At 37.0% G+C, this 20812-nt stretch overlaps 1 protein-coding gene across 2 annotated transcripts in view; it reads right to left on the bottom strand.

Moving 5' to 3' along the window:
* LOC134799339 (homeobox protein homothorax) overlaps window positions 1–20812 on the bottom strand; it is a 346576-nt gene that overhangs the window by 170082 nt on the left and 155682 nt on the right. For both annotated transcript variants that reach the window (XM_063771743.1, XM_063771744.1), the window contains exon 8: window positions 10132–10140. In XM_063771743.1, the coding sequence (XP_063627813.1) occupies window positions 10132–10140 (9 nt within the window). The remainder of the gene's footprint in view (window positions 1–10131; window positions 10141–20812) is intronic.

Below are 20812 nucleotides of genomic sequence, written 5' to 3' on the forward strand. Positions count from 1 at the left end.
CAAATTACCAAGCTCATAGCTTAGCAGAAAGTAATTAGCAACGTGAACGTCTGGCAATGGCACCCCGGCGGGGCATCCTCAGAGCGTCATTCCAACAGCCTTCCAAGCTTGAGCATTTCAAAACCAGTATAAGAGCGTACAACTACACATGTACGTGGAGGTCAGGTTATAATGGTGGGGCTGGAAGATGGAGTTGGTGTTGGTTGTGTAGGCGATGGGAATGTGGGCTGTCTGCAGCACGCTCGAACTTGGATACATCGCTCTTATGATATTATGATCCTCTGGTTGCTTGGATCGAAATTTGATATAAATAATTATGTACATGTGTCCTAAAATACTGACAATAGCTTCGAGCAACACCGGCTTCCGACACATCGGAAGGGAGGGGCCCAAGCGATATCTCACCGTACAAATCTTTCTGCCATTTTTCGCGGGGGGAAAGGTGCACACAGTCGCACTTCTCACACACTTACATACAAAATCCAATCTGTAATGACGATACAAATACATAGAAAATGACACAAGTCAAAGACAAATCTTGCAAACCTCGATCTCTTTTTGTGTACCGCGGACGAGTGACAAGTGTCACAACACGCACACTAACATATTTTCGTTGAAGTATGTTATTGTATTCAGAGAGATGAGAAGTCGGATTTGTCGCTCGACCGATCCGCAATTTGTACTGAGCGAGCAAAATCGATAAATCCAACAATTACATGAGACTAAAATATAATAATTGTGTTTGAATGTAATTAAACGTATGATATGTAAAAAAAAATATTACATGTGAAATGAAACACTTTCTTTTTGTAAATTTGATGTCCCCGAACTCTTTTTACAACAAAAAACCGAGCAAACAGGCATTTTTGTGCAGCAGTGTTCAGGCGCGCGTCTAGACTCGGTCTAGTGAAAAATCCAAGTGCAACTAGTTTTATTACCCGCGCTAGATTAGATTGACGTGCTAATCTTGTACCTCGGCAGAGGGGAAATAGTGCGAATGCCGCCTCCCTTCCGTGTTGCTCGAAGGACAATAGGCGATATGAGAAGGATTGGACCTATGACAGAGCCCTGTGGTACACTCGTTGCCTAACCATTTTCGACCTATAAATTTTTTCCTTGTTATAATTCTCTCGAATTTTCACAATAAATCACAATGAAATCCACAATGGACTTTTTATGTAGGTATTTATAATGTTCGGGTAAAATCTTGCAAACTAAATTAAACCTTTGCCATAATTCGATTGAACTCTGAACATTCACATACATAATGTAAGTTGGGTGTCAATGCAATATTATGGTATATGGTACCATCGATCTGATGATGAACATAGGAGATGGCCATAGGAACTCTGTATTAAAACAACGCAACCTAATTGTGTTTGTTAGGTACAGTCAGCGAAAAAAAACTTGTATAAAAATGTTTTGTTTGACATAAACTTATTTACAATCAAAAATATATTTTCGTTTATTTTTCTGTAACCTCTCCAATTTCCCGGCACTCTGTATCATTAAACCCCCTCAGGTGGAGGGGAGGAGGCGCCCTCCGTAACTAAATTTTGAACTGTCACGCAGATTAATGACGTTAGACCGCGCGATACGCTAATGCTTCCATAGTGTGGATACGACGGCAGTTTGAAATTCGAATGTGGCTTGAAATAGTACGGTATTCGTTAGTACACTCAAAAAAAGAAAAGCATTAAAGAAAACAAAATATTTACCCTTTTAATCGTAAAACTTAGTAATCGCTTACAAACCACTGTTAATTTTTTTTAACTAATAAAATTTTTAAAATGACGGTTTATTACATTTGATTGATAAATGTTATGATTTTATGAATAACGCTATTAGGGTAAAAATAAAATTGGTAGTAGTAGTATTGGTATTTGTAAGAGCGACTACTCCACCGACAAGAGCCAGGCTCTTAAAATTATGATGATGATGTAAGAATGATCTCATTCAGACAACATTCGAAGCCTCATAAGGGACTAAAACAACTCGTGCGATGAGCACGACCATTAATTATTTTTGTTATGAATATATCTATTAAATACAAGATTAATGCGAGACTCGGTAGATTTCCAAGTTTGTGTAAAATTAGTTAATGAACTAGGCCGAAGATTTATTTACCATTTTAGATATTTTTACCATTAACAATGAGATGATTAGATTCCAAGATCAAACTAATTCGAGAGTTTCTTAAAGGCATATCCACATTAAGCTCACCCAAAAGAATGGATTTCCGAAATCGATCGGTCCAAATGCTCCGAAAATATTCACAGCCAGCACATGTCGCCCGGTGGGTATGTATTTTTGTATGCCATGTGTTTAGGCATGTGTTCATGTTATAATGTTGTGTTTTTAAAGTTATTCTTAATGTATGATGCTATTATAATAAGTTTTGAGGTAAGCTAGCTATCGGTGTTCCGAAGTGTTTTGAATTATCATGATTTTGAAAACCGTAATACCACCCAAATATAGTCCAGCCGGCCTAGCCAAGGTTACAATCGCTATCGCTTCGACAACGAAAAGCTTTATGTCTCTCTATCACTCTTCCATATTAGTGCGACAGTGACAGTTCCGTTTCGATCGCTACGGAACGTGAGCGATTGGCATCTTGGCTACGCGGCCAGTACTACAACTACTACACAAGTACTACACAAATTCAAAACGTAATTTTTAGGGTTCCGTACCCAAAGGGTAAAAACGGGACCCTATTACTAAGACTCCACTGTCCGTCCGTCTGTCTGTCACCAGGCTGTATCTCATGAACCGTGATAGCTAGACAGTTGAAATTTTCACAGATGATGTATTTCTATTGTCGCTATAACAACAAATACTAAAAAGTACGGCCGGCGGGCGAACCCGACTCGCACTTGTCCGGTATTTTTATAGTTTGGCCATAGACTGGTCTCATTTCAAACACAGAACAAAACCTACTTATGTTTTATATCTAACATACTATAATCCGAACGCGTGCGTTGTTATTTTGAAGTTGTTTGAATCCCATACAAAATAACTGTTCTGGTATAACGTACTATCTTATTAAGAATCAGTACGGATATGATGGTCGTTCTTGTCTCCGTGACAGCGTGTTAAACGGTGTCCGTCACTTACTACGGTGTTAAAAAGTGACAGTTATTTTATCACGTGGATAAAGATGGATAAAGCCATCCATAATACGCCGGCAGATTCTTTAGTTACATTAGGCGGGTAATATAATGCTCCGATAGATTAAACATTAATGTTATCTACGATATAATACGTATTTAGCAGCCACTAAAACAAATTTGTACTAAAATGCAACCAGCTGTAATAAATAATTACACCGAGAAAAACCGCAGAATTGGCCATTGTGCACAGATTAAAAACACCGCCATCTAGACACTAAACACATTAATTAAAATTAAAGTGACATTCGGTAAACAAATGGGAAATTAACGAAACCGCGATTTATCGGCCATGGCGGATACAGCCGTTAGATAAATATCCCACGTTATAAATAAACCACGACCTACCCAACTTGAATAAAAACCGTATTATAAATTATGAAAAACATTACACACGAGCCACGAGTAGTAAACGTCACTACGATCAGCTGATCAAATATATTGCTACTATAAAAAGTGAAAACGCGCACTACTCTGTGGCACCAACCTTTGTCTCGCTCGCGCTACCCTATTTTACTCTTGTAAAAGCGAGACAGAGCGCTCGCAGTGCCTCCGCCGCGTAAAATGATATATTTAATGTCAGCAGCGTTTAGGACCTCGTGAGTCTACAAAATAATAGATGGTCACAAATAAATTACGGCGAGTGCATTTCTGAACGAAATTCGGCCGGTTGTCGACCTCGCGCGTAAATCATTGCGCGGCGTGAAGGTCGCCATCTTGGAGTGTTCCAAATTTGAATGTTTGCTCGATTGCCGCGTTTTTTAATGTCAATAGGGGCGTTTTGTGGATTGTTTATGGTGTTTTTTCTGTTGCCTCAAGATTTCTTGTACAAGTCGGAAACGGATAAATAGATATCTAAATAATAAAGTACCTTCTTATGATTAGTTCCTTAAGTTTTGCAGTTTATTTTATAAATAAGGTCCCGAAGTTATTAGCGTTAGGTATTAGCGTTCTAGATTCAGTCATAGATTTAGAGTCATAGGTGCTTATATGTCGTAGGTACCTACCTACTTACAGTCTTTATTTTTAATACGCCTTAAAAAAAATTAAGAACTCGTGGTATATTTTTCGCACTTGTATCATAATGTACTATTATTGTAGACATTGTAGTAGATTAAAATATAGCCATCGCTATTAAATTAGTTGATTTCATTCGCTCATTTTTTTTTGATCGTTTAAACACTTTAAACAGTATATGTACGGTGATCATGTTTTTACAATATCGCTCATTTAACTATTCCCTTCATAATTAAAAAATAATTCTTACCAGAGACTAATAGCCATATCTATCTGGCGACGCCATCACGCGTCATATCGCGTCATCTCTTTAATGGCAATTAACTCTAATTACGCCTTTTTACTTTTTACTGACAATTTTGCATTTGCACATTCTCAAATTAGCTTGTGCCAGTGGCTTGTGCATCTGATTAGATTTGGAACACGCGTGTTGATTCATTTTAGCAGGTTTTTGCTCTCTTTGATTTAATTTTTAAGATTTATGTACCTTTTTACCGGATTACATACACGGTGGCTGAAATATAACTGCATTCCTTTTGACAGGGAGGTTTTGGGATTATACTGAACAACTTTTACTATGGGACCATCCCCGAAAACGCGAAAAAAATTTTACCCTCCCATAGAAAATGGACCAGCCAAAATGTATGAAACAGCTAAATTTATTTTCGCGATTTCGGGCTTGCTCCCATAGTAAAAGTTGGTCAGTATAATCCCAAAACCTCCATAGAATTCATTTTTAGTTTAGGGCGGCCAGTTTCTAAAACTGGCCAGTTACTGGCGAAGTGGCGAATTACCCTCCCAAGTAGCATTGCAAGCTGTATATAAGCTGTATTAAAGTTTATTTGTATACTATAAGCTGTACAGTTAGGCTGTACAAAGGCTGTATAAGCGCTTATACAGCCCTTATAAGTAAAAAAAGGGCCCAAATTATACAGCCTTTGGCGTTATTAGAGCTGTAGAGTAGCTGTATAAGCAATACATAAGCTGCATAATAGCTGCATTACAGCTATATTTCGGTGTAACAGGAAACCTTAACACTACAGATAATCTTTTATAAGTACGATATAAGAATATAAGTTCTAAATGAGTTATAAGAAAGAATTACAAGAGAATAATAATCATTTAAGAAACTAAAATGTCTTAATCTTGTTCATTCGTAATATAGTAATGGCGACAATAAAGTGTTACAGTGTATGGTAAAAGTAAAAGTAAATATTATACAGGACTTGAATGGAATATTACATTATTAGTAAGTGCGGATTATTATTTATTGTGAACCTGTGTATCTTTTCTGGCAAAATATTTACGCGCCTGCAAAATAACAAAGAGAAACCATAAGGAAAATATCAAAAATCGGCAAAGTTACTGTTTGTTTTTAAGGTTAGAGTATCAAACATATTTATAAATATTAATTTTAAGGCTAAACAATTTATTTTAGCTGGTTATCATAACACGGCGTTAGTCTGCTAAATATTTGCAAGTATTTCTTTAATTATATTTACAAATACGTTTTTTTTTATTGTATAATGGCGACAATTTTTAAACAGCCTACAGGATAGTTGGAGAGCATTATAATCTTAGTAGCTGTGCTGTGTAATAAATGGAGTGTCTTTTACAGCTTTTGTAATTAAAACAGCTTTATAATAGAATATTTGTATTTGTTTGGCTGTATTTCGGTTCTCCGTACATAAGTAATAATTATAATTCTCTTTAGAGATCCGTATAACAAATAAAAGACCTGTACTGTAACTGTCATATATTCCTTTAGTTTTATAATACACTTATTTTCATAAATCATTACACTACTATACTTATACGAGTGTAAAATTACGCCAAAAGATTGTTATAAGCGACTCTATCAGTAATACAGAAAAAAGCTGTACTATAGCTGCCATTTATTCATTTGGTTTTATAATACCCTTACAGACAGAAGTTATACAACTACTATTCTTATAGGAGAGTAAGATTACGCCATAAGAAATAGCTTTAAAACGGGGTTGACAGATACATTTGTACAGCTACAAGTGCCAAGTGATACTACAATACAGCCTGTATACAGCTTTTACGATAAAATTAGCTTGTAGTGTTTCACAACACTTAATGTTTTAAAACGGAGTTGACAGATACTTTTGTACAGCTAAAACTGCCAAGTGTTACTACAATACAGCCTGTATACAGCTTTTACGATAGAATTAGCTTGTAGTCTCTCACAACACTTTTCGTTTTATAGTAGATTTTTTATATTCTGATAAAGCACCCCATGCTTCCGCAGAATCCTTTATAATGATTTTATACAGCTTGAGCTGTATAATGTCGGTAAAGTACCTTTTATACAGCTTAAATCTTTTCTGACACTATTATACGTCCCTTAAATCACTCTAAGTTCTTAATTGGCTGCTATATTGATGTTGCCGACACTTCCATGCTACTTGGGCTATATGTAGATCAAATAACGTAAAATTATTTTTTATAAAGTTAATATCTAGAGAGGATAATGGGAACTTCGTCTGTATGGAGGAGTGGTCGTCTACTATCCTCTATAACACTTCGTATTATTTTGAGAAATATTAGATTACTTACTGCCAGTCTTTAAGACAGTGACTGTCTAAAAGTCGTATGGTGTGACGAGTGTCTAATAGACGTCCCAGTGTTGCAACCATATCGATAACCGTATATAAATAAACGGCGGCTAATTTCGTTTTGTTGTCGATATCTATTGGATTCGGATGCCATTAATCAAAATCGGGGTTCCCTAGGCAGCGGTGCTTATTGGGCGAAAGGGTTCGATTAAAATCAGCAAATTGTGATACAATTTGTGGTTACAGTGATTTCAGAATTAAGGTCACTGTGGGTAAGTCCGTCTACAAGGCAAGTCCGTCAATACGTTATAACTTTTGAATTTTAAGGCGTATGCGACTTTGGAGTCCAGTCGATTAACCAGTTTTTCGCGCTAGTTCCGTCTCTGTAAAACAGATGGCGCTGTGACAACCAACTTCAGAGCAATCCGCCTCAATAAGTCATTTCGTGTTTTGAACTCGAAGTCATAGTGCGACAGCCGTTCGAAAAAAAATTGTTAAAAATAGTTTTTGAAAAGATTGTGCATCAGAAAGTTACTACATAGGTAGCATAAGAACCAGCTGTCTTTATTCTTTTTTTAAAATATTAGAAATTAGCTTAGTTTTGTAATTATACATTCCACAATTTATCATATTAAAATTTGACTAAGTTGGAAAGTCCGTCTATTATGTTCAAGGCAAGTCCGTCATATGCCGGAATTTCGTTAAATCAGAGATTACCAACTGTTTTTGCGATTTTAATATTATAACGATTTGATAAGGTATCAAAAAATCTGTGCGCATGATGTTACTTTATTAAATTTTGATCTCAGTATATTAAAAGAAACGATTAAAATTCATTTTAAAATTACTATTGATCTTTTATTTCGGAAATCAAAAAAATAATTATGTTTAATTATTTGCAATAAAGGTTTACCACCCCATTTTGGTAGTATATGCCGGACTTGCCTTTGTTTTAGAAAAATGGTGTTTATTTCGAATCTGAACCGTATATTAACAAGTTTAAAATACACTTTTCATTGTCTTGATCCGTTCTTTTTAGGAATTTGACTACGAACATATACGCACCCATATATTGGCTGATATCATAACTAGACGGACTTCCCTTAAACTGCACGGGAAGTCCGTCTGCTCGCCGAATTTTAAAAAATGCCATTGTTTTTGCTTAATTTGTGCTTGAAATGATCTGTCACTAAGGCTAAACTATTAATTATTAAATTCTTCATCGTATGCGATTACAAGCAGTGACATAGGTGAATAATTAACGGAACTAGATCACTCCAAAGTCAAAAAAAAAAAAGTATGCCGGACTTCGCCACATTGACCTTATATATGTATAGGTAATTGACAGCAGTATTGCAAAAACATTTTTTTCCACTCTTGTACAGTCAACGTCAAAAATATGTTTACACTTTTCGCCTTATTACAAAGGAGTAAGGTGCAAAACTGTAAACATATCTTTGACGTCGACTGTACCTACTTTAATTTGTCTTCCATACATCCATGAAAACGTACCTATATGGGGAGTTTTTTTAACCCTTGATTAAATTTTGAATGGTGATTAAGATTATATAGATACTTAGGTCATAATTACAACTTTTATTATGAGACCAACCCCGAAGTAGCTATAAAAATTTTGGCTCACCCATAGAACAAAAAACTTGTATCCTTTCCCGGTACAGAACTTTTCCATCCATACAATATTTCAACTAAATCAGTTTTGCGGTTTAAGCGTGAAGAGGTAACAGACAGACAGAATTGCTTTCGTATTTATAATATTAATACATATTAGGGATACTAAAGGCTTCTGACTTGATATGACAAGAAAAGTAAAATACTTCACACAAAAACATGTTGATTTGTAAAAGATTTCTAGTTTGTCAAAGGACTGTCTCATTTCAATCATAGACAGACAATCACACTATCTTTGTCTTACTCTAGTATAATAAATAATAATATAATAATAATTCAGCCTATATACGTCCCACTGCTGGGCAAAGGCCTCCTCTGATGCGCGAGAGGGCTTGGGCTATAGTCCCCACGCTAGCCCAATGCGGATTGGGGACTTCACATACTTACACCTTTGAATTTCATCGCAGATGTATGCAGGTTTCCTTACGATGTTTTCCTTCACCGAAAAGCTAGTGGTAAATATCAAATGATATTTCGTACTTACTCTAGTACTAGCACCCAAAAGAAAAGGATGAGCATAGTTTTCCTGGTTCTTACTGACTGACAAATTGGTTTGACCAACTATATTACATTTTTTATACCTACTGAACCCTTTCACGTACACTCAGATCACAATCGTTCAACGAAACAATACTCATTATACCTGTAATTAATATCCCACAGATACCGACATGAGCAAATCAACAACTTCGAACATCCACCTTCTCACTCACACCCGCCAAGATAGACAGAGACGTACGAGTTCAATTTCGAACGTCCATATTTTATGATAAATAGCGAAGTGTGTTTTCGTGTTCGATTGATTGTTAGTTTTTATTTTTAATTTGTTTTCACGTTCTGAATTTAAACGGGTGATTCTTGCAAAGACGTATTGTGGCTTTACTTTTATTTAATTTTCAACTTTATGCGGTTGGAATACAGTTATTTTTTAAAGTAATCGATTTTAAATTATCAAGCTTGCAATTTTATCCCTCGATATTGGTTCCAAATTTGAAATTTAAAACGTTTTAATTTTGGAATTGGGACGCGTTTATAAATGAATTTGTCAATCTGCCGTTTTTGCATTAAAAAGTAATAAAATGTACAATGCTATCTGTAACCTTTGGGTTTTAACTTAAATTTAGGTTTTATACGGACTTGACTTGAGACATTTACGTTCCTTTGTTTTAAGACTGAATAACTATTATTTAATCTCGCAAATATTGTCATTGTTAACCATTTTGAGAAGAAAACTACACTAATTCGAAATCAATAAAAAATAAATAGTGGTTTCGTTCCCGTGTCACTTTACGAGTTTACACCGTAACTTAATTACAGCAGAGGTGATTTTCGATTACACGCGTTCGTCTCCTATCAGAAACGGCATAAAACACCTTTAAATCTACGATCAATTTTCAACCTTAATAGTGAAGTTTTAAAGTTCTTTTTTGATTTGTTGTAAATCGGGTGCGTTCGAAAGCTAATAAATTAACATGCTTTAATGACCCAATCAAAGTTTATGACGCTTGGCGAATCCCCTCTGACTCCTGGGCTCCTAGTCTTCAAATTGACTTATTTTGAGTATAAATATAAAAAAGCGCGTTCGGCGCATAATGATTTTTCGAGTTTTATGAAGATTGGAATTTTTGTTAACACAAATTTTATGTGTGGTTTGATTTACGGCGTTACTGCTGACTCACCCATTGCATCTGTAACAAAAGAAAACACGTCGTTAGAACTTATGACCTGGTAACACTGAACCAGAAAATTTCAAGTTAACATTAACATTTAACTTAAACATAAAATACGCTTCCATCACATTTCATTTCTCTAAATATTTTTTTTTTAATTATATTTAAAAGGACTGATTATTTGTAATTTCTATAATAAAAATAGTTTAAAGTACCTTTTGAGAGAGTGTGATGTTTTTATGAAACACGCTTTTAGTTCGTTTTATAAACCCTAGCTCATATTTTAATGCCTTTCATTATGTCTCAGTCACATTAACTTGCAACTAAACTACAATATTAGTATTATTACGACCGTAAAAGTACACAGCATATAAAAAAATATAAACATAATAACATGACCTGTAAATCTATATATAACACACCATCAGTCACCTGTCAAATGTCTGTCAATTCACTGTCAAGATACGAAAGGATAAGATAACGGCTCCTTCGATAGCAGCTGATAATTTTTGAAATATGTGTTTTGTTTTCTTATGTATGTTTTGTTTGAATAATGTAAGTACCTATACTCCATCCCAGATAAAATTAGACAGAAGGAATAACTATGAAATTAAGAAATTTAATAACCCCCTTATGCAATATGCCAAAAAAAATGGACGCAAAAATGCCTTACATCATTTTGGAAATCGATTTCTATCAAACATAGCACGATGCCGATAAGCAATAATGTGTCAACCCACATTCATTTTGCAACAAGATGTCAACTCAAAAAAGTGACGCTTAAAGTTGACATTTTATTGCAAAATTAATGTGGGTTAACACATTTTTGCTAAACAGCATCACCGCAAGGAAACTTACATACTTAGTCAAAAATATGTCCTATTAGTTCTTGCTATAAGAGCTATGGGAGATATTTTTGAGATGATTTGTGCACCCATATTTATACACTTGACTGTACTAAACTATAGTTGGGTAGTTTTACGGTACAGTCACCTGCAATAAATATGTCACACAACAACGGCCGCAAAAATATCTGACACGATCTTAATTGTAGAGCCATAAGAGCGTGTCACATATTTTTGCAGCCTAGAAGAGTAACATATTATTATTGCAGGTGACTGTACCATAAACGTCCATAACATTGCCTATAATGTCAAACATAGTGTCAATGACTGGTATATTGTGCCAATGATTGGGTAGTTAACCCTAGACTAGTCTCGTCACAGTCGTGACGTTACGAACGCGGATGTTATTTTCAATAATTAAAAGCGTTTTTCTTAACGGAGCGTGGTTGCCTCGGTTCTATTTACATTCCTTGCAGCGGGCCACGACGGCCCGGTGGCACTCTAGTAGTTAAGCTATAGTTAACTGCTTTAAAATTAAACTGACAAAAGAATGTATTGAAACCCAACCCATAACCCTAACCCATATGGTGGAAAACTTTGCTAGCTATGGTCTTGGTGGCTCAGGTGGCAGAGCGCTGGAGTATCCAGAGGCCGTGAGTTCAAGTCTCATCGAAGATAGTAAATTTTTCCACTTTTAAATTTATTCTAAGCTTGAAAGTATTGAATTATAAATGCGAAAATGTGTCTGTAAAATACCGACGCGACAGACTCGGAACAATACGATTTTTAGTGTTCCGTGCAATACTTTGTTCACGGAACACTTATTAACTTATTATTGTTTAGTATCAGAAGAGAAGTTAGAAAAGGAGGAAGGTATGTATTCAAATGTAAAACTCTTAATAATAATAAAAAAATGTGTTTATATGTATTTTTTATTGTTTTGTAAGTGTTTTTATATTTTACTTTTATATTCATATTATAAAAATACCTAACTTAAGACGAAAAAAAAATAAAAAAATAAAAAATGGGACAAAGAAATGTTATTAAGTATATCTAGTCCTATGAAAGCAGAGCTTAAAGTACTCTAAAAGGAATATAATATACCTAATGTGACCAGTAAATTCTATTGGAAATACCGACTGCAAACATACACATGTAACGAATTGCTTCTATCCTCTCACTAACCGCCGCCATTTCTAATCTCACTAAAACAACGTACAATACAAATGTCTATTCTTTACTCAGGATACATATAATTAGAAGCGAAGCGTCGCGTCAGATAACCCCTTCAGTTGTCACAGATAGCCCGCGGGATTTACTGCAACGCGTTCTAAACTTTAAGGTCTTGTTTATTTATTTCTTTTCTTATACCTACGTATTAATACTATTAGTTTGCTCTTGCTCTTTTTCTGTAAATTTTATTAGAATATGTTATACAGTTCAACTTTTACGTATTAACATCTTTATTGATTAGTTAACATCTCAACAAGCAGTTTGAATTTAAAGAAACTTACAGACTTGCAGTATACTAATTTGGGTATAGAATATGAAATGGAAGAGCTAATTATCACTAATATTTAACGGTCCCGGTGTGGCCGAGCCTGTGATGCTGTCGTAGGTACTAGGGCTTCCAATACCGGGATCCCGGGATCCCGAAATACCGGGATCCCGTCTGTTTAAACACATTTTTAAATACCGGTATTTTTTTATGCAATACCGGGATCCCGGTATTTTCAAAAACAAGGAAACTGTGCCGATTATAACGTTTAAAATCTATTAAAATTATCAAATTCGGCTGTATCAAGAAGATTACTTGCCCATTTAATTAAAGATCATTTAATTTAATTGAAACCAGATCTGAGCATATGCGTTAGATAAATATTAGGTGATGAATTCTGATGTCCAGGATAATTAATATAATTAGTTCTTAAAATTATATCAAAAAGTAGAAAGAAACGAATTGTAGTATGGCAAACGAATTTTTGGTGGCAAATTTGAATAAATATTGGCTGGTTTATTAGGTTGAACTAAAAATGTGACTGGTGAAGTCAACAAGGCGGATAAAATGACTGCCAACCTGGAGGGTGAAATGATAATTATTGCAGATGGCGATTATTGTTTAATATCCTAAGCTAAGGACATACATATCTGGTGTTACAGTGAGCCTTTTTTAAATAAAACCCAAAATTTTTAAGCGATTCACAGTCAATACCGGGATCCCGGGATCCCGGTATTGATGAAGACAGTTTCGGTATTAATACCGGTATTGAAAGAAGTCCGGTATTTGGAAGCCCTAGTAGGTACTTGGAAATGTACGTATAATTCCATTCACTGTGCCGCGCTCATATGACGCCATCCATATTGCTTTTACGGTTTTGTTTCGATGTCCAAGCCGTTAACCGTCAATAATCTCAGACCCGCTAACCGCGCACGGTGCAACCGGCCCCGTGACACAGCCGTACTTGGAAATGTACGTACGATTCCACTGACTGAGCCGCGCTCACATGACGCCATATTGCTTTCACCTGATCCGCGCACGGATCTACTGTGTAAGCGAGACAGCGCTATGCATATATTATAGCGATGTCCTGAGAGCAACGCGCAGCTCCAACGTAACCCTTAACCGGCAATAATATTCGGCCGGTGGTTACCGCCGGCGCACGGTGCAACCGGCCCCGTGACGCAGCCGTACTTGGAAATGTACGTACGATTCCACTTACCGAGCCGCGCTCACATGACGCCATATTGCTTTCACGGTTTTGTTTCCATCGTGCCAAATACATTAATGTAATCGTTGCGATTATTAGAGCCGTTGTTTTAGTATGTGTATTCGTGTGAGTATTCATTGAATACATCGTTAACTTTAGAATTCCTGCGATATTATACTGGTATTAACTGAAATTGATTTCGATTTTTTTTCTTTGGATTTTGTTTGAGGTATTTTTTTGTTTTTTTTTTATATTAATTTTCACAAGCTGTCATTACTTATTTTTAAGATTATGTAGTCAAAATGATAAACACGAAACCCTTCGTGTTTCTTTTATTTCACACATAGTTACGTGTAATATCATACGATTTTCATCATTCATTCACTTTTTTTTTGTGTAAGTAATATTTTTTCTATGACATTCTAATTAAATTTTTCTTCGACATCTATGGACTAAACAATAAATTAAGTAAATACTACAGGTACTACTTATTTCTATTTTTTAAATTTTTGAAGTCAATATTCACTATAGTACAACATGCAATGTCAACGCATTATCTGATATCAAGAAAAATAAACATGAAAACTTATTAGAATATCGTGACTACTTTAAAAAACTCGTATGTTGTTTTCTAAAAGAATAACGTGGTATTAACTATGTATGGGACACATACAGAGTTACTGCGTTTTAGCTTTGAGTAGCAGTGTGAGATACGATATTTTTAGGGTTCCGTACCCAAAAGGTAAAACGGGACCCTATTACTAAGACTTCGCTGTCCGTCCGTCCGTCCGTCCGTCCGTCTGTCTGTCACCAGGCTGTATCTCACGAACCGTGATAGCTAGACAGTTGAAATTTTCACAGATGATGTATTTCTGTTGCCGCTATAACAACAAATACTAAAAACAGAATAAAATAAAGATTTAAATGGGGCTCCCATACAACAAACGTGATTTTTGACCAAAGTTAAGCAACGTCAGTACCTACTAGGATGGGTGACCGTTTTTTTTTTGCATTTTTTTTCAGTTTTTTTTTCATTATGGTACGGAACCCTTCGTGCGCGAGTCCGACTCGCACTTGCCCGGTTTTTTCAAAGTAAGTGACGATATAGCGTTCGGGCATGCCATAAATAATATTTTAGACGTAAAACCTGACTTTTGACAAATAAGTCTGCATTTTATTTAACTACAACTAATTTATTTTGTGAACTCTAACTTTGCCGAGTAATTTGAGACCAACACGAAACATGTGTATTGAAAAGGTTAAAAACGTGTTTAATTTTAATGTCAAAGAACCATAACGTTTTAAAGGTATTTTACAGAACTAGAAAACCATCATTATTTTTAATAACACGACGGTTGTAAACAAGTATACCGTCCTCTACACTCTTAGGTTAGGTTAGAGTTAGCGTAAACACCCCAATAATCAACATATTAGGCCCAATATTTGACGCCTTGCTCTCAAGTTTATTGCTATGATTACGGCTTATCGGTGATCACGTGGTGCTTTCCATAGAAAATGAAGCGCCGGAAGCTCCGGCCCGGCCCCGGCCCGGTCTAGCGTGAGTCATCCTTTACTTCAAATTACCTTTACAAAAAAAAAAAATTGAAAATATTATTCTAAATGTTTATTCATAAGTAGCATGTAACACAACGCTTATACCGTTGCGTGCTCACAGCGAGTGGGAGTCGGTCCCAATAATCGGCTTATATACAATAATAGCCCGGCCGGCTTGACGCACACATGACCCCAGGGTCACATTCCATAATCCCTGGTATTTGGTGGATATCCTTCTTGTTCAGAATTTAAAGTCATTTTAGCTATATTTTAGTCATTTATTTCATGTTAAGGCCCCAGTACACAATGGGCCATCGCCGGCCACTCCAAGAGGCCCATTTATGCGTTAGAGGGAGCAAGTGATATTGCTATCTCATTCTACCGCATGGCTGCGTCCCTTGGAGTGGCCGGCGGTGGCCCATTGTGTACTGGGGCCTTAATAAGTAGAAAAAACCGGTTAAGTGCGAGTCGAACTCGCGTCCCAAGGGTTCCGTACTGCACTCATTTTCGAACGAGCGAGCAAAGCCAAGTTCTTACATTCAACTTACTTACAACACACGGCTGGCTAGGGGCACGGCCAGACATTTCCTTGTTTTTTAACTGAGCTGTCAGAGGATAGTTAGTTACGCAATAACTATAGTAAATTTGTTTAATTTTAACCAAAATTTTGTTCAAGTGTTATGTTAAGCATAGTGCCTATATTCTTTTTGCGTTGGTTGAGCGTTTCTCTGTTATTTCAAGATAACAGATATACGTCTGACACGGCAGTTCGGTCTTCTCATTTAGCTACTTAAACCAATTATTTGTTCTATGTTTGAGCACTAACCTCCTACAGCTCATCCTTCGACCTAGCTTGGAGGCGCACCTCTCTCGGATGCTTCAGGCCTTTTGGCCCCACGTAGAGCTTGGCCTTCGACCTTCGCACTAGCTATCCACACCACGTTTCACGTAAACAAGTGCGGTCGTGGCCCGCTATTTTTAATCTTAAGCCCGACTCACGCTTGACTGCAGACTTTTTATAGATTTTCCAGTAATCAACAGGTAAAGAACTATATTTCGTGTTTTTTTCCAAAATGTAGGCCTGTAGTTTCAGATGATTGGACACTTAATACGACACGACCACTTCTTTAAAACTATCCTGGAGGGGCGGATAGGATACAAGCGGGGTAGAGGAAAACCTAGACGCAGCTTTTTAGAGCAAGTGAAAGAAAAAGTAGGGGTCTTGTCGTATCAAAAAGTCAAAAAGCTGGAACATACCCCACCGACAAGAGAATATCTCTTAAGTTAATGATGATGAGTTTCAGACGCTTGAAGTAGGTATTAATTTTGTTCTGTGTTTGAGCACTAACCTCCCGCAACTCGGCCTTCGGCCGCGCGTTTTTAATAGTCTCTGCGCTTCGGGCCTTCGGACATAAGCGTAGCTCGGCCTTCGGCCTTCGCAATGGCTGTCCACACCACGTTTTACCTAAAACATTACGGCTGTGTCCCTAAAACAGCCCAACCGCGTGTTTTTTCCTTAAGTCCGACTCACGCTTGACTGTAGATTTCTAATAGGTTTTCCTGTCATTTAGAGATGAAGAACTATTTTGTGTATTTTTTTCAAAATGGTCATGTCAATGGGGAATGGTCATTTTTTGCCTATTTTCTTAAATAACTTCTAAACTATTTAATATAAAATTATAAAAAAAATATATTTGAGATCCTCAAAATAAGCCCTTTCGTTTAATAATTTAACACGATATGGTTTGCAAAACTTTGTTTTTTAATTTTCTCATTTCCCCTCCAAAAGTGCCCCCTATGTTCAAAATTCTTTTGTTTTCATTACGTGTCCGTCTTTGGGTCACAGACTTGCATATGTGTACCAAATGTCAACTTAATTGGTCCAGTAGTTTTGGAGCAAATAGGCTGTGACAGACGGACAGACGGACAGACAGACGCACGAGTGATCCTAAAGGGTTCCGTTTTTCCTTTTGAGGAACCCTAAAAGTACTTAAAAATATTGTATAGTTTAGAAGACGCAAGTATTTAGCAAAGGCCGGTATAGGTTGACAAAATAATAGTCTCTACTGGTTTGACGCACACATGACCCCAGGGTCACATTCCATAATCCATGATATTTGGTGGACTGTAGTACGAACTACTTCAATGTAATTTAAACCATTCCTAATTGGAATAGAGTTGCTTTTCGTTTGTTTCGTTCGATTTCAAAACAAAAGAAATTCAATAATTATTTCGTTCAATATTGATTTCGTATCACGTATGGCATTTTTTTATGGCGGGCCGTAGGATAGGAAAGTAAAAGAAAATTCATCCCTTGTAAGATTATAAGGTAATAATAAAAATACAGAAATAAAACAGTAACAAGAGAAGAGGTGAACAACAGGCAGTCTTATCGCTAAAAAGCGATCTCTTCCGGACAACCACTTTTTCCGGACAAGCAATTACCAAAGAATTCAAAAGCAATCCAAAGCGAAGATAATCAACGGCAATAATAACTGAGCAATTATAACTCCCTCTAATACTCCATTATCAAACGTCTGCACCCGCTCCCGTCCGGATTATTACCCGGATTACCGGATCCTACCCGCCGGATACGGGGATTTGCCCGGATCGGCCGGTGGAAATGATATAAGGTACGGTTTTACGTATAAGGTTTTTTCGTTACTTGGATTCGCGCTGGATTTAGTTGTGTTATGTATGATACGAAGTATGTTGTGGTTTTAGGTACTTATTATATACCTAAAATGCGACTTGTACGGATATGATGGTCATATTTCTCTAAGGGCCACTTGCACCATTCACTAACCCGGGGTTAACCGGTTAAACCTGGAGTTCCCATGCTCATCAGTACAATTTGACATGGGTCAACGGTTTACCCGGTTAACCCCGGTTAATGGGATTTCGTAGGTAAGTTCTGAAAAACTCATTGGTACGAACCGGGGTTTTGAACCCGCTACCTCCGGATTGAAAGTGCACGTTCTTACTGCTTGGCCACCAGCGCTCCTTTACTTAACCTACCAAGGCATCATGAAACCAAGGATTTATCGAGTCGGCGACAAGCTAATGCAGCGTCGCGACTGACTGATACCGCGCGATATGATAGCTGACGCGTAAGTGCAATCGCTTGTACCGATATCATGGGACTCCTACGCTCCCGACAAGAGTTGTACATTATTTTTTCCTCTGGGTATTAAGGTCCTTGGGGATTAGGATTGACGGATTTGGAGGTGTCAGTTAATTGTAATAGTATGTGAAATATGGGGACTCACTAATTAGTATGTAAGTTAAGCAACGCACGCTGTTGTCATAGCAGAGATTTCACATCTTATAAAATAAAGTCCCCCGCCGTGTCTGTCTGTTTGTTTGTGTTGTATGTTCGTGATAAACTCAAAAACGACTGAACGGATTTTCATGCAGTTTTCACCAATCAATTGATTCTTGAGGAAGGTTTAGGTGTATAATTTAGAGGGAGTAGTACGCTTTTTTCTTGTAGGTATGAAAGTCTTGCGAATATATCCTAGGCGACAGTTCATTCCACAGTTTACTGCGAGGCAGGAAGTTTCTGGAGAAACGGGCAGTTGAGGACTGCCAACCATCCTTAACTGCCTTATCATAGGATATATGTAAGGTGACTATTATCATTAAATTCATCAACCGATCACTAAGCGCAACCGTCAACTCCAATGGAACAATAAAAAAAGAGAAATGATACTAACAGAAGTCTCTGTCATTTAGTTTTCAGATAGCATCAATGATCAAGAATTGTCACCGTGGCTAACGGAATTTTGTAAGCATTTTTTTTAGCTGTGGCAATTTCAACAATTAGGATTTAAAAAATCGGCATCTAACCCTTCAAGCGGATTCCCAGCCCTTCAAAAGACACACGTGTAATTGAAGTGCTCCCTAGCACGATGTTTTCCCGCCCGTTTTTCACAAAACAAACTAGGGGAGTGGAAAATAAGAAGAAAATCCCGGAAAATTCGGCAATAGTTCCCTCAGCGTACCAGGGCCTCATGCGGGGGCTGGAGGCTAATGATCCCGCCAAATCCCGCCAATATGGAGTGCGGAAAATACCTGGAAAATGGGAATGTTATTTCCCGGCGTTAGCGGGAAATGTATTGGGTGTAACGGAGGCACGGTACGTGTGTGTTTACAGTCCGGGTTCTGTCATCGTGGAATGTTGTTAATTAACAGTCACACGTACCTCCGACAAAAAGCCGCTCCCATACAATTGATGTTACGCTCGCATTTCAAAACGGCCGATATGCGGCCCGATTCGAACTTAAGATACGTCAGTTACTAGATCTAGAAACGATATGGATTAGATATATCAGTGTCAAATGTGACGTTTCCTCAAACAAAAACGTCACTTTTGACACTGACACATCTAATCCATATCGTTTCTAGATCTATTAATTGACGTATCTTAAAGTTCGAAACGGGTTCGTTTCTTCAAAGAAAAACGTCACTTTTGACACTGACACATGGACACATCTAATCCATATCGTTTCTGGATCTATTAATTGACGTATCTTAAAGTTCGAAACGGGTTCGTTTCTTCAAAGAAAAACGTCACTTTTGACACTGACACGTGACACATCTAATCCATATCGTTTCTGGATCTATTAATTGACGTATCTTAAAGTTCGAATCGGGCAGATGCTTAAATTACATGAAACATGGCATGAAAATTTACGTAAAATATAGCTATGTCTGGTACTAGTTTTCGGTTCTAAAAATTGTTGTTACAGAGAAAATCAATCGAGTAAAATTTTGTAAAAATGTAACACTTCTATTTGCTCTAATTTCTTTATTTTCGATCAATTGAACAAGTAATTCCAATTATGAATAATTCTTACGATTTTTCACGTAAACACTAGAGCGACCAACAAAAGTCTGCAACGATTTTGATAACATACACAGTGCAAGTGTTATTTGTACGTCATAATTTCATAGAAATTTGACATTTTAAACAACACTTGCACTGCGCGTGCTTCAAAATCGTTGCAGACTTTTCATTGTCTAACTCTAATTGACTATCCTTAGAATTAGGTACATGTAATTAATTTTATTGCTAACCTAAAAAAACGAACGCAGAATCATTCACTAGTACAGACTTTTAAATCATATTAACGCCTTTTTATCGCCACAGAGTCTTTTGATGTGGTCCCATCTGGTCGGGATTCGTCGTAAGGGCTGACCACACACGACCGTTTACGATCCCTAACAGTTTTACAACGCACAAACAAACATACAATTCCAAGCATCGCTGTAACGCACGAATCAAAGCTCCGCGCTCATGGATTCCTAGTACTCTTTTACTAGTAACTCGGTTTTTTATCTCGGTTAATTGCTTTTCTTTAAGGCTACGTACGCACAGAAGGCAGCTTAGCGTCTAGCTAGAGCCTAGCGAGTCACCTAGTGAGTAGCGATTAAAACTAACATTCTAGAAATTTCGGAACCGGCCGCACTGGCGCCTAGCTAGTCGCTTAACGTGTATCGAAGTAGACAAACGTGTGTTTTTTCGGCTACGTCCCCGCACAGACTGCAAGCCCAGCTATGCCTGCAGACTAGGCTCTTGCG

Source organism: Cydia splendana, chromosome 18 (assembly GCF_910591565.1).
Source record: "Cydia splendana chromosome 18, ilCydSple1.2, whole genome shotgun sequence".
Lineage (NCBI taxonomy): Eukaryota > Metazoa > Arthropoda > Insecta > Lepidoptera > Tortricidae > Cydia > Cydia splendana.